Source organism: Artibeus jamaicensis, unplaced genomic scaffold (genome assembly GCF_021234435.1).
Source record: "Artibeus jamaicensis isolate MK-2021 breed Jamaican fruit bat unplaced genomic scaffold, CSHL_Jam_final contig_923, whole genome shotgun sequence".
Taxonomy (NCBI): domain Eukaryota; kingdom Metazoa; phylum Chordata; class Mammalia; order Chiroptera; family Phyllostomidae; genus Artibeus; species Artibeus jamaicensis.
This window is the reverse complement of record NW_026522014.1, coordinates 9,164,100-9,179,632: the sequence shown is the minus strand read 5'-3', so window position 1 is coordinate 9,179,632 and position 15,533 is coordinate 9,164,100. Positions and strand designations below refer to the sequence as shown.

At 36.2% G+C, this 15,533-nt stretch overlaps 1 protein-coding gene across 2 annotated transcripts in view; it reads left to right on the top strand.

Annotated features, from left to right (window-relative positions):
• THSD7A (thrombospondin type 1 domain containing 7A) overlaps positions 1-15,533 on the top strand; it is a 356,792-nt gene that overhangs the window by 258,005 nt on the left and 83,254 nt on the right. For both annotated transcript variants that reach the window (XM_053655065.1, XM_037167342.2), the window contains exons 7-8: positions 6,134-6,328; positions 14,316-14,550. In XM_053655065.1, the coding sequence (XP_053511040.1) occupies positions 6,134-6,328; positions 14,316-14,550 (430 nt within the window). The remainder of the gene's footprint in view (positions 1-6,133; positions 6,329-14,315; positions 14,551-15,533) is intronic.

The window sequence follows — 15,533 nt, the reverse complement described above, 5'->3', positions numbered from 1 at the left end:
GGTAGTGGGATACTACTGATCTTGCAGTTGTGTTAAAGTTCAGATAAGATGGTTATATGAAAATGCTTTCTAGAAAAATCCAGGCAAATATGAAACTCTATTATTTTCCCATCTCAATTAAAAAAAATCAATATTAGTTATCAGTCAATAATGACTTTCACTGTCAAAAGTCAATATGAATTTTAAGATAATTCCTGATGAATGCAAAAGACATCAATAGCCCAATAATACTTCTCACAATTACTGTAGGGTTTTTACAGGTCTGTCAAAAAAAAAATGTGATCCCCAAATTTGAATGCTAGAGAATTTCTAAATAGTGTGCTTTAAAAAAAAAGTCTCAGCTCTGTATTGGGTGCCTCTCTGCGTTTTACTCCTTTCACCCCCCCCCTCAATCCTATGACGTCGCTTCGTTTCCATTTTGCAGGCCTTTTCTTCAGGTGCGGTACACAAAGCACTGCTATGACTGTTAAAAAACCAGTGATTTGCACATTTCTATAATTAAAAAGAAATAAGGATAACATTTACAGAATAGTGCTAAATTGTATGTGCCTTACAATAAAATATAATTAATTATATTTTAATGTATTAATGTTGTGTTCTTGATTAAGCTCTGAAAGCAATAAAAACCAGGAAACAATAAAAGTCTTGATAAACCAAGATTTATATTTTATATTCTATTTAGCCTGCAGCACACTGAATGCAAAAACTTTCAGTATATACTTTTACCAAGAATAAAACAGAGTTTATTCTCTTTTCTTAGTTCTCATTTTGCTTTATTTCCATGGAAATCTTTATGAATTTTTAGTGTAATTACTTCAAGCAGATGTTCAGTTCTCTTGTCCTGATAATAGGAAACACAATAGAATGAAAGATATCTTAGAAGACTTTACGAAAGTGTTTTGCAGTGTTCATGAAAATGGCCCAAGGGGAAATTTGGGTGTTACTTTAGAAATATCAAAATACATGTTTCAATTGATTAAATCAATGAATTATTAAAAACATTCTTAAAATTACATTTGTGAAGAAAGAGGTTAAATGGAGAGACAGTATTTTAAGCATTAAATCTCATTTTGAGTTCATAAAAATAAATGAACCCAAAACATTTTCATTGTATTTCTTAACCATATGTATAGGGTATCACAAACAAGTTAAAGCCAGATATGCTTTAGTTCACAGTTGAAAGTAAGATAGTAAGATTTTAACTTTCAATATGTAGACAATGGTTCATTCATTTAGTTCTGTATGCTATATTTCATGCAAATATATACATTTTGCAGTTTTAATTAAAATGCCTAGAGCTTCATGGGAGGAAAAACAAATTACGTAAATGCAAAGCAGTCCTTTGAAAAATATATAGTATCTTCAGTATACAAAGGCAAGTGTGAAGAGGATGCTAAATGTTTTATACATCATGTTCAGAATCTAGCCAAGAAATTGTACTAAGAAAAACTAAAGGGAGAAAAATAGATTGCATTGGGCTGTGCCTGTATGAGTTGTAGAACTACATCCTTCACTGTAATGATACTTGGCTGTGTCTGCCCAGATTTATTGGGATGTATACACAGATAACCCAAGTGTCAAATGGTTCTATAATGCAGACATATGTGATTGAAAATGTCCTAATAGTGGGGCAACTGATATGGAAATATGGCATTTACAGAGCTCTAAGCAAAAAAACTTTTATTTCTCTGTATGGAAAGAGTATCAATTAACCTGATAATTGGATCTGTTTGATTTATGGCTACATATATGTATTCTCTGCAATAACATCATGCAAAATAGTTCTTATCTAATTAAAATAATAACTTATCAATCATGACAAGTTTTAATGTAAAGTAGAGGGATGAAATCATTTTCTGCAGCTCTTATAAAACCTATTTCTAGGGTAACTTTATAGTAAAATTAGATAAAAGTAAGAGGCTCAGGAAATAGCGGGGGATGACAAGTTACGGAGTTTCCTGTGATGGCCATAAACCCAACTTTTTCCCCCCTAATGTTTCCCAGATGACTGATGCCTGGAATGCTTGAGATTTAGCTTAAAAGAGTATAGCTCCTAATAAGTCCAGATAGCGGTCAACTAGCTGAGTTGATTAAAGCATCCATTGAAAGCCAAGTCAAAGATCTGAATGATTCCATATTTTCAGATTTGTTACTATCCAAAGTATGTAACCCTGGACATGTCAACAATGCATACTCTTTATAGTAGAAACTGTGGCTGTGACCATGCATCCATGTGCCTTGAGAAGCAACTTAGAGTGCCAGCTCCTTGACTTCTTTGTAAACAGAGGCTCATCCAATATTAACATCCGTGGCATCTTGGGTTTTCCCTACCATCGTACCAGTTAAACAGTAGATTAGGGAATTGGTTAGAACTCAGTTTCATTCTTCTTTAGTCAAACAACTGCTATTTGAGACAGTAATCTTAAACTTGTTGAGCTCCAATTTCCTTTAAAGGAAAAAAATAAATATTAACACCTATGTCAAAAAGTTGTAAAAATTACAAAGTTTCAGTTATAAAATAAATATGTCATGGGTGTAATGTGTATCATGGTGACTATAGTTAATCATACTGTATTACATATTTGAAAGTTTCTCAGAGAGTAAGTCTTAAAAGTCCTCATCATGAGAAAAACAATTTATAACTATGTATGGGGACAGATCTTAATTAGACTTCTTGTACATTTTGCAGTACGTATAAATATCAAATCATTATGTTGTGTACCTCAAGCTAATATAATGCACATGTCAGTTTTCCCTCAAAAAAAAAGTTATCATGACCATTAGGTGAGATGACGTATACGATATTCAGATCACAGTGTCCTACAAAAGATGGGCAATCAGTAAGTATTCATAGAATGAATTTTTCATCCAAGTACACTCAGTACAAAAAGAAGTATTAAGGGAAGTCTCACAGAGAAACAAATGGTGTTAGGTATGAAATCAAGATGAATTTGTCTTATACAGCTGCCCTTTCAATAGGTGGTCTGGTTCTATTCAAACCACAAGAGAAAAAAAGGCAAAAAAAATCCTACAGCAATGCTTCTCAGATTTTGTATGCTTATGAATCACCTAAGAATTTCTTTAAATTTTATTTTTGATTTTAGAGAGAGGGGAAGAGAGGGAGGGAAACATCAGTGTGAGTGAGAAACAATGATTGGTTGCCTTCCATACACACCCTTATGGGGGATAGAACCTGCAACCCAGGCATGTGGACCAGGACTCAAACCAGCAACCTGTTGCTTTGTGTGATGACACCCAACCAGCTGAGCTACACAAGTCTTGGCCTAAGAATTTTTTTAATGCAAATTTTGACTTGGTGGGATCTGAGAGACTCCCGGTGATGCAGGTGCTGCCTGTGCACTGACTCCACCTGAGCTGAGTCCCAGAGCATTGGATGACACAGCACTTTAATAAATACTGTCCTTAAATCTGCATTTGTCTACCCCAACATTCTGTTTCCTGCCACAGCATCTTAAAATTAAATTAATTCATGTATTCGCTTGGCAGAAGATTGCTTTGTATCTATTATGGCACTGGTACTGTTTCAGGTTCTAAGTATAAAATAATGAACAAGACAGATAAGAATGATGCCCTCATTGGGCTTTCAATAGAACGATAGTATCAGACAGTAAACATAGAAACAACTAATTGAAGTAGTTTCTAGTGGTGAATAAAAATGTAACTAAATAATATGACGTTACTGTGAGATCGTGTGTGGTCACATAAGACTCTTCCAGGGAGGAGACAATTGAACTGTATAACCTGAATGTTGAGAAGCTCTCTGCAGTATGTTAAGATCTGAAATTCCCATGCAAAGGAAACAGAGAATGCAGAGGCCCCAAGGCAGTGTGAGATTGGTCTGCGGGAGAAGAGGGGAAAGGCTACTGTGGCTAGATCAAAGTGCCATCATTTGGATGTAAGACAATGGTGGGAGCAATCAGAGGGGGAAATATGGACAAGGTCACACCTGGCAAAGTTGGGGGAATGTAGTAAAGGCTGAAATCTAAGGAAATCTTAGAAGTTGAGTCCAAGGCAGGTCTTAACAGCTCCACAGAGAGTTAAGGTGTACTATAGAGAAAAGATACAGGAAAGTACACCTGGCCACGCAGAACAAGGTAAGTGAAAGAGAACTAATGTAAGGTATGGGACACAGATTGAAAAACAAATTACTCAAAATGAAAAACAAAATTCAAATTGTACATCCCTTAGGTTTACACTACAAGAAACAAATATATACCCCTGAAGCCATGCAAATTAACTAATAGCACACATGTAGAACACTCTCAATTGCTGCAGAGTAAGTTCATTTTTCTGAGTAGAAGTGGTTAAGTAATCATTAGAGAAGACATAAAACTATAATCTGTGGTTGACCATAAGCTGTAGCCCTAGATTTGTCTTACTGTCTACAGAATTTTGGGAATGAAAGTGAAAGAGAGTAGCTGGGCAATAAGAGATAGCAGGGGAGGAATAAGACATATACAAGCCTCTTCTTGCACAAGAAAAAAATCTAGTAGGAAAAATAGCCATCATTATGTCAACTGTGAAATGTTAAATGTCTTGTATTAAGAGTTTTTACTCTACCTATGTACCTTTAAATCCATAATCTATCATATTATTTTAGTGGAAAACATGCCAAACCCTAAAAACAATGAAAACAATCAAAAGAGAACCGGCAGGTCTGAGTAATGAAGAAAGAGCGAATGATGTCATGATGGCTCAGCTGTCCTTTAGTAAGTCTTACCAGTATGCCTAATAATTTAAGGCCTGCAAACTCGAGGCTATTAACACGTAACTGCATTTCAATTGACTTCTGATTTTGTCTAATGATTTAAGGTCCTGAAAACTAGTAGCTATTAACATGTCAGAGCATTTCCCATTGATTTCTGGTTTTCTGTCTTGTTTTTCAAATATTGGGGCCCCTAACCTTCTATTGGTAAGAAACAGCTTTGATTTGTTTGTCTGATAGCAATGAAGATTGGCATAGTCAGTCACCCTTTATCGACTGAATGCCTACTGCCTCAAGGCACTCATTTCTGATATATTCATCCAGAATTATGGCTATATTCTGGGGGGGAAATAGCAGGTTAATTTTGCTTGTTTGTATATTATTTCACTTTGTTCCACCAACCTCATCAGCACCCTATCATAACCAGCTAAGCCACAAAGTTCAGGCTTTTTCCATGCTCTGTTCTCATTATTTATTTGTAATTGTTTTGGTTACCTTCGGCATTCATTAAGGCCAACAATATTTTCTTTCTCATTGGCCTTTTGTGTATCTCACTGTGTTCATTCAACAAATACTAAGTGAGTGTCAGTCTCCAGAGCTTCGAGGCCAAGGGAGCAGGTGGAGTGAGATGAAGCTAGAAAGGGGCCCAAGAGCCAGGGCATTTGAGGTATTGTAAGCTTTCAAAATACATGTGTTCTCTCTCTTAAGAGCAACAGGAAACCACTGAAGAGTTTAGGTACTTAATTGACACCATCTTATTTCTGCTATTTTCTGACTTTTTCATTTTTCTTCCCCTCTCCCAGTGGTACCACCTTAAGCAGTAGTTTTATAATGCTATCCTACTATTTACATTTTGTGGTTATTTCCAAATAATGAACTAATTTTCTAATAAAAAAAAGGTTGCCAATTATATAAAGTTAAATTCTGTGAGAGACACAAGAGAGTTTGCAAATAGTACCTTGGGTCATGAAGACATACGTACGCTACATGCTACAGATAGATTCATAATTTGTAAACGATGGCTCATCCCCAATAATGGAATAAAGTAGAAAACCTATTTCATTGATGCTCCTTACTGTAAATGTAATATTTTAAGTATAAAAATTACCTACTAGGAAGATATGTGCAACATTAAAGTACTTTCAACAATGTGCTTAATTCACACACTTAAGTTTCATATAATAAAAGCCAATATGTAGATAGCCATCTCTAAATGAGGCTTTTTATTATGCATATATATTTTTTTCTGGTGTTCTTTTAACATCTGGCTAGTCACTCTTTCAGCTTTACTTTTAACTAAGAACAAAAGGGATATAACCTAATTTATCTTGGTGCCCATCTGGTTTCAATTGCTCATTTTACATTTACTGAAAAATGATAGATTGTTGGTGATGATGTCTTTCCCAGGAGAAGAAGTTGACAGACAGCTATGCCGGGATGCCATCTTCCCCATCCCCGTCGCCTGTTATGCCCCGTGCCCAAGGGACTGCGTGCTCAGCACGTGGTCTGCCTGGTCCTCCTGCTCGCACACCTGCTCAGGGAAAACCACAGAAGGGAAACAGATACGAGCGCGCTCCATTCTGGCCTATGCGGGTGAGGAAGGTAAGGTCACCAGCTTCAGGAGGCACCGAGGTTCCTTTCAGAAGTTGGCATGCATTTTCTTTGTCTCGCCTGGAGACGATGATGTTCTAGAATAATCGACTTCCAGAAATCTAGCAATCCAAGGAGATTTTATATGTGTTAAGATAATGGGCAACTTGTTTCTCTTCCCCAAAGTTCATCTTGAAAATGGATCTTTAATAAAAGAAGAAAGATTTTTAAAAATGAATTCACTTTGCCTTTTCTCCTACCAAATAATTCAAATTCTTTCTAGTTCAAAGCACTAAACTTGAGAAAAGATCTGAAAATAGCTCCCAAAATTCCATGTTAGGTTTCATTTTTTTTCCTCTATTTCAGCAGTTTTACTCTTTGAAATCATACTTCTCCTCCTCATAAATAGGCGTATATATTCAATAATAAAGTTAATTTGAAAATAAATACCAACGTGGCTATTGCATTACTAAAAACTACATATATTCTCAACCATTCAGTTTTCTGACATCCACAAGTCTCATACGTAGATTGTGTTCATTTTTGAAACGTGTTGCTGTTCAGTCACTTCTTCCGACAGAAGTGGTTTGTCATATATTCATACCTCACTTGTGTTTGCTTTATTGTCAGGAAATACGAGGCTCTTAGTAATTGTCTCTCAAGCTTACATCCAAATGCTGATTTGGCCTCTGTGTGACTTGGTGATGCAATGTCCTACTTAATCCTGTCATTCTTGAAAATAACACCGGAGTAAGGAGAACATAGAGAACATAGAAGTAAATTAAGTTCTGTCATGTTGAGGCATGTTCTGTCTCAAGAATATATAGGTGAATGTTATTTAAATATTATCAAACTGAGTGACTTTTCTCGTTCAAGTGATAAATACTGATTTCTATTTATGGTAAGCATGTATTTCTCTATGTATACTCCCAAATACTTAATTTTGGAGGAATTTTCAGGTTGCCTATTTTATTTTTCTGTTTGTGAAACATTTTAATGACGGCAACCTTATAGTATTCTTATTTGATCACACTTGCTATCCGTGTGTGTACAATAATATCTATTAAAAATATTGACCTTAAGACATGAGAGAAAACATTAATATATTTAAAACAGTCAACATATGGGAAATTTCTAATTCTCTGTAAAATGTGCATGTACTTTTTTTCTCATCACCTTCCTATAAATTTAACTATTTGCTACCAAAAAGAAAAAGCAGTATATATCTGGAACCTAATGGAAAAGTAACACCTTTTAGAGAGAAAACTATATTCTCTGTGTTATCGAACAATAACTCTAACCTTGTAAAGATTATATTCAGACTTCAAACTCTATCAGCTCAGATTATGTCTTGAACTCCATTAAAATTAGATCTGTGGTCACCCTGCTCCCTATAAATCCATTATACTCTGCAGACACTTGCTGCGTGACTAGTAATGAGTGACTTTTTGCCCCGTGAGTCACATGACAGAGATTGTGCCGGGCTTGCAGAACTTACTAGATCATTATTTCTGTAGACACGATGCTGCACAGTGAAAGGTCATGAAATGCTTTAAAGGCAGAAATTTATGATTGCTCTTTGATATGTATCATCCACTTAGTGTGAGAGGGTGAGACTTCGATAATTTTTAATTAAGTCTAGTAGCTGCATCATAAGCAACCTGTGCTGGAAAATCATGGGTGTTTATATAGTAAATCATAAAGGCATAAATTCAAAACAATTTTAAATGGAAACCACAGAAGAACTATGTCAATGGGAAATCTGCTGCTATTAGTCTCTGGTAATAATAGTTATAAAAACTGGTATAATTATATGGAATACTAATGACAGGTCTATCCTTCAGAAACTATTTTTTAATGCCTATTATTTGCTGGACACTTACACATATTTTATCTTCCTCAAAATAAGCCTTTTTGTAATGCTGAGATTTTTTAAAAAATTATTTAGAAACTACATTTGCAGAAACTTTAATACGTTCTTCTGCAATTAGATAATCCTTTGTAATTCTAAACAAAAGTAGATCTTTCTATTGTATTATTCCCCAATAATTATTATTTTGTATGTATTATAATTGTTCCTAATTTTCTGTGGATCAGAAAATACTGTGATAACCTAATGAAAGAGATTACATTAGTAAAAATTATATAGAGATTTTTAGGCATAAAATTACATGAATTTCTGGTGAAATAACTTTGGGACAAATACAGGTACAAAATATTTACCTGGATTTACTTATTTATTTTAGTAAATCCATAAATTTATTTTATGGATTTAATTTTTTAATTAAAATAAATGTAGCAACCTATACTTCTGTTTATCTCAGTCAGAAATTCATCATTAAACATTATGAAGATTTTATAACCTCATGTTAAAGACAGACTAAGTTTTGCTGCAGTAACAGCTCAGAAGTTTCCTAACTTAAAGAATAATTCTTTCTTATGGAAATGTTGCTAGAATGTTAGGTAACTCTACTAAAAGTCTTTCTGCCATAAAATGTCTCAGCATTGCACCTTTGTATGAAGACCTCCTTCATAATCCCTGTGTCTGTGGAAGAAGATAGTTGGAGAGTGTGTCTGCTGATTTAAAATCATCTGCATCAAATTATTCCATCCAGAAATGCTCTATGTCATTCCCACTAACATTTCATTGTCAAAAGGATTCACATAATCATGACTTGAACTTGAACCTAAATTCAAGCAGACTAGAGGCAGGTATAATCCTACTGTACGCTAAAAGGAGAGGAGTGCTGGCTACTCACCTTCTACCTGGTTTGTTCAGTCTTCTCATTGTGTATATGTACCTCCTTGACTCCCCACCACCATCACCAGTCTCTCCCTGCCATCTCCATTGCCATCACCACAGGAGAGCCCCATTACCCTGCCCATGTTCTGACACCCTGCATCAGGCCAGCCCACATGACAGGAACCCTTCTCACTGCTGCCTGGCTCCAGTCCTCCACACTGGACTGGCTGCCCCAATGCTGGGATTTCCTCTGCACTCTGCCTGTGCTCTGACATCTCATGTTGGGTTACCATGTCTCCCCTCCTAGACACTGCTGTGCTTCCCATTGCAAAGCATACTCTGTGTGTCTGACGCTCATGCCATCCCCTCCCCACTGGGGATGCCCTTCTGTCCCAGGCTGGGCTCTGACCGCCCACTCCGGACCACTGCAGCCCCCCCACCTGCTGGCACAGATGCTCACCTGCTTGGCTCCACCAGATAGCTACTTTAAAATTATGTTGGCAGCTCTACAAAAAAAAGCAATCATTTAACACTTAAATCTGTCAGATTTGTAATATAAATAATGATAGGTTGAATTGGAATAAAATACATAAATTGATGTTAGGTTAATAGCCTCTTTAATTTTTTTGAACCCATATTGCAGATCCTTAACAAACTCGGTTTCAAACGGAAAAATAATTTTCAGAATGTTTTCTACTAAGTATAATAACAAATTCTGTTAATTCTCACTATATAGTTAGTTATATCTGCAGAGCAAGAAATGAGAGCATATTTATTTTTGCAAAGTTCAGAATGACCTGATGTTGTAACTTCATCAGCCAAATTTTAGTGTGCCTTTACACCTGCTTTATACATGCAGAGAATTGATGCAAATTGAATCAAATTAGGCCAGTTCTTTCTCAAATAATTAGTAGTCTTTGATAATTACATTTTATAGTATTAACCACTGAGGAGAGGAATATTTCTATTTTAACTTGTTCAATTTTTACAGTTAAATGATTTTAATTCTGAAAGCCAGGGAGCACTTATATATCCTAGAGGAATTTGAAGAACCTGAAATCTATCACATATACACACATAATTCTGACTTCTAAATAAATACTATCACTTCCTTATCCTCCCACTATTGACTTTGAAAATGAAGCTCTGCTTCAGTCGGTGCCGACAGGACCACCACACAGGATTTGTGCAGTGGGAAGTCTTTTTAGCAAGGAAAGAAAGGGAGGAGTAAGGGGTGGATAGTGCTGGAGCAGTCTTCTTAGGTTCTCTGTGGTTAGCGCTCTTCCAATTCAGCTCCCTGAAATCGTGCCACTGTCGATGTGCTTTTCACCCAGCAGTGGTCTGTTATCAAAGGAATATGGGCTGCAACAGCAGGCACAGTTGCAAGCATCTTAGTGCTCTCATCCATGGCACACTAACAGCCTCTTCTTAGCATGAGCCAGTCCTCTGTGTTAACCTTGCTGCCATCACTTGCCAATGTGAACTCTGCCCTCCAGTTGACTACACTGATACTGCCAATTCCCAAGGTCATACCTGCCTGCATACCTTTGCTTTTTTTTTAAATTTTTAATTGGGTTCAAATAAGATTCTCCCTTCCTTCTCACCCTTCCCATAACTCTGTTTGTCCAACTCCTATTCCTTCAAAACTCATCTCAATGCCTCCCATCTGAGGCATTTTTCAGTCCCCCCAAACTAATGGCATCTAATACTTTTGGACCCCATTTATACTAAATATCTTTTTGAACATTGTATTCTACCTAGGATTATACTTATTTCTATGTTTATCTCATCCCCTCTATTACTCTTCCTCACTGAATTATGAGATTCTTAGGAATATCAGGAATTATTTCTAATCCTTGTAGTTATTCCATGGTGAATTGGACATAAACAAATTGCATTTGTGCTCAACGCATACATATTCAATCATTTTGAACAAGTTCTTTTTTTTAATCTGCTATCTAAATTGTAAGAACTTCAATGCCAGAATCAGAAACATAGATGTGTTAAATGTATGCTAGCAAAGTTTTTATGGCTTGAGGTTGGGAGAAAAAAGTCCCTTTTTTATTTCTAAGAGAGAAGCTTCACATAATAGTTGATATTTTTATATGAGTGTGGAAGTTTATTTATTTGGCTGAATTTCATTGAAACATTAAAAACTCTTTCCCCTTGATGAATGATAGAAAGCCTAAATAATTACTGAGTGTGAAGCATATATTTTTATGTGTAAAATTTTTTTCAGACTACACTTACCACTAATTTTGTCATGGGTGACGTTTTATAATTTCCCCAGTACAATGAAAATATTCCCAGATGTCTGGAATTAGAGCTTCCCATGAATAATAAATAAAGTCAATATTATATCTATCAATTTTTCTACCATAAAATTATTCCCAAAACAACATGACAATGCTGCAGTGACCGATTACTCCAAGCTACACCCTCGAATTGCCATATCGTTATTATAATTAGAACCACATTGGAGCTTATCTGTGCAAGTATCCCGACTTCAGGCCCAGACTGCTGATGTGGCTTTAATGTGGATTGGGGCAAGGAAATAAATAGCCTTTATGTCTGTAAACTTAACAGCTATCTTGCAGTTCCTCAGCATATTATGCTGAGGTTGTAGTTTTTTCTTATCAGTTTTCCAAAGCAAACCAGTTAAATTCCGATGTCAAAAACAATTCAGAGTTTTAAAATCACAGTTTAAACAGCATACATGTATTCACATTGAAAATGAGGTGAGTAAATACATTTTTTTGTAGATCAATAATTTTGCTGTGAAATATGAGTACATGGTTAACATAGTTATATATATATTTAACATCTATTTGTCTGAAAGAAAACATTGGATAAATTAAGAGCCTCAGGGAATGGATAATAAGAGTACTCATTTACTTCTTCCCAATCCAATTAGTCTGTTTTAGGCTTCGTTCCTATTCAAATCTTAAACTTCTTTTCAGAAGCTGCCAGGGTCTCTGAGCATCGTGATGGAGAACAGGGTATGAACTATGACAGATGTTTTCACCTTCTTGAAGCAGGGGGCCTTAATGAAATGCTATGTAACTCGGGTTATTCTGATGTTGATCCTGTGCTCTACCCTGCATAAATGATTCTGAATTGCAGTTAAATTCCCACATAAATTGCCTACTAATTTATTTGCTTAATAGAGGAATGTCCTTACTCATAAGTGTAGTGATACTTGAAGAGCAGCTCAGGGTGCGGATTTGTGATTTTGTTTATGACTTTTATGTGAATCTCGCAAACTTGTGAGGTCATCTTCCATGTTAGAGTCTCTAGGTATTGAATCACCTTTTTCTTACTTATTTTTCACTTTTTAAAACTTGCTTTCCTAATATCTAAAATCTACCTTTTATTATATTCAATATTTTCTTCATTTACTATCATGAATATCTGTGATTAACACCCAAGATTTGCACCATTCCACATTAACAACCAGTTATTTTCTATTCCTAAGATGAAATCCAGAAACTATGTAAGTTTAAATAGATCAAATTGTCAATAAAGTAAGCAGTAAATTCCTCCAACGCTCTTGTATTGGAATTATTAATAGTGCAGTGCTAAGAAACTGGACTCCATCAACTCCCAGCTGTTAATGCTGGCCTCATCCTTTAGGCTGTATGGACTTGTCCACTTTATGATTTTTAACATGTGGCTATAAAATGAAGCCTCACTTACAAAGTACTTAAAATAGAGCTACCACATTAAAGGGGGATTCTATACTGACGGCTCCAGATCATATTCTTTTTTTTTTAAGATTTTATTTATTTGTTTGTTTACTTACTTACTTACTTACTTATTTATTTATTTAGAGAGGGGAAGGCAGGAGAAAGAGAGAGAGAAACACCAATGTGTGCTTGCCTCTCATGCGCCCCTTACTGGGGACCTGGCCTGCAACCGGGACATGTGTCCTGACTGGGAATCAAATCGGAGACCCTTCTGTTCCCAGGCTGGCAGTCAATCCACTGAGCCCCATCAGCCAGAGCTAGATCGTATTTTATTAATTTTAAAAAAACATCTGTTTTACTCTTTATCATCTCTGTGATTAGTGCATCTTACAGTGGACACATTTTAAAACCACTGCGGCCAAGCAGCAGTTATATCATTGTTGCCATGGATCGTACATGTGAATTTCATTGTTATTCCTGATGGCATTAGTGACCCCGTGATATTTCTGCCCCAAACAGACAAACAAAAACAACAAAGGACTATTTGAGGAAGGAAATGAACCTGTTCTCAATTGCTTGCTTAAACTTCCCATTGATATCTTCCCGTGCCATTAAGAATGCAACAGCATCCAAACTTGGAGAATGGTACCAGTGCTCTGAAAGAAACCCTGATGACAACAGGGGAGCAGTTTTTTCAAACAAATCTTGCATCAACACCAGTTTTGATGCCACAGAGATAATACTGTGTAGGAGAACGCAAACTTTAATGAGAGCGAGTTAAACAATGACAAAAAAATTGAACTGTGAATGGAAAGAAGTTTTAGGAGTAGCTTCCCTTTTCATGCATGCAAAAGAGTGACATAGTTCTTAGAAGCTATGTAAATAAGTCATACAAAGCTATCTCAATAAGCATACAATAAAAGTTAGAGTTGATTTAAAAAGCATTTTATTATAGTTTGTTTTGCAGCCATTTCTCTTTCTATGGGACACGTGTAGTGATGTCGTACCTCACAGGCAGTAACATCTTAGGTTTGAAGAAAAACAGTGTCGCCATCACTGCATAGTTTTTCCAGTAATGCTATGGAAGATCAGTAGGCATTAATTGACTTTAAAACCCCATTTCTAATCCCCCTATGGGCTAATACATTAAAATAAGCAGCACTGTAAATGCTGTAATTAAGACTTTCTATTTGGGGGATACCATTTGAAAACACACTGGGTTTTCTCCATCCACAGAGTCTTAATGCCCATGTTTATCCTGGTCAGCAATCACACAGGCTTCATCTGTGCTTCATTTTCAGCTTCTCTGGAAGAACAGTGGTCTCTCTTTGAGATCCTCCATAGTCCTCCCAAAACAGATTGCATGTACACCACATAGTTTAATTTTTAAGCAAGGCCATGCCAAATGAAGTAAGATTAATATGCACTTTACCTTCCTAGCAATGTGCTAGTTATATGCTATGTGCTAATAAGTAACAAGTATTATTGTTATTGCTAATTTCAAAAACAGAGAATGATAAGATTTCTGTTGGCACCGTATCTAATCTGCTAACATTGTTCATTTTTATAGGTGGAACTCACTGTCCAAATACAAGCGCTTTGCAAGAGGTGCGCAGCTGTAATGAGCATCCCTGTACTGTATATCACTGGCAAACTGGCCCGTGGGGCCAGTGCATTGAGGACACCTCATTGTCGTCCTTCAACACAACCACAACTTGGAACAGGGAGGCCTCTTGCTCTGTTGGCATGCAGACAAGAAAAGTCATCTGCGTGCGGGTCAATGTGGGCCAAGTGGGACCCAAAAAGTAAGGGCTTTAGAATGTCATCAGTAAATCCTGTGGCCAGCCATGCAGGGGATTGGCAGGCTTCACTTGCCTCATGAAATGGAACATTGTGATGCTTGTCATATCTGTCCTCAAGAGTAAGATTTGTTTGTTTTGAATGTCAATCACTGATAAAGTTTTAACAGCTTCAGAGTCTTGTGCCTGGGATTCATAAATTCTGTGGAAATCTTTCTCTGTGATACCTACTTTCAGGTTTATAGTAGCACTTTCTGCTTTTATAGTCAGGCCGTAAAAGAAGTGCTTGCTTTAGGCCTGGCTGATCAATAATGACAGAATACAAAGTCCTAGCAGTGTAGGTTGTTCACGACCGCTTAGATTCCCATAGGCTGTAGAGATAGCCAATCTAGTTTAACTGGGCAGTAGCCTTCTATGGTCTGCCTTTCATTTCACCTACAAAATACTACATCAAAAATACTGAAGCTGAACTTATTGCATCTTTTAATCATTAAATGAATAAGCTATTTACATCCAAGAGAGAGCCTTGGGATAGGATGAATGTTATGATAAATAGCAAAACCATTAGCTTCTTAACTGCAGCTATGAATAGTGTAATAACAAGGCAAACAGTTTTCAAAAAGGGAGGACAAAGGATGAGAGAATTAGCTTGTTACTTGTGCCTTGTGAGAAATATAAATAAAAAAAGCCATGGCATAACCAGGCTAACCATTCTTCAAGAAAATTAGTAAGTCAATTCTAAAAATACAATCCTTTTAGGGGACAGACTTATTTATCTTCTGAGATTTAGACAACACAGATCTTTTATAATTGAAATGACCTTAGCCATGTGAAACGTTGGAAGTGAAACCAGTCAAGTTTGCATTGTTATGAAAATGGCCTCATAATTTCCAGATACTTGGCCAGCTGCTTAAATACTATGGGAGGTCATGAGCATTCTACTTAACTGATTCTGGCCTCAGTTTTCAGTTTATTGAAAGGATTTAATG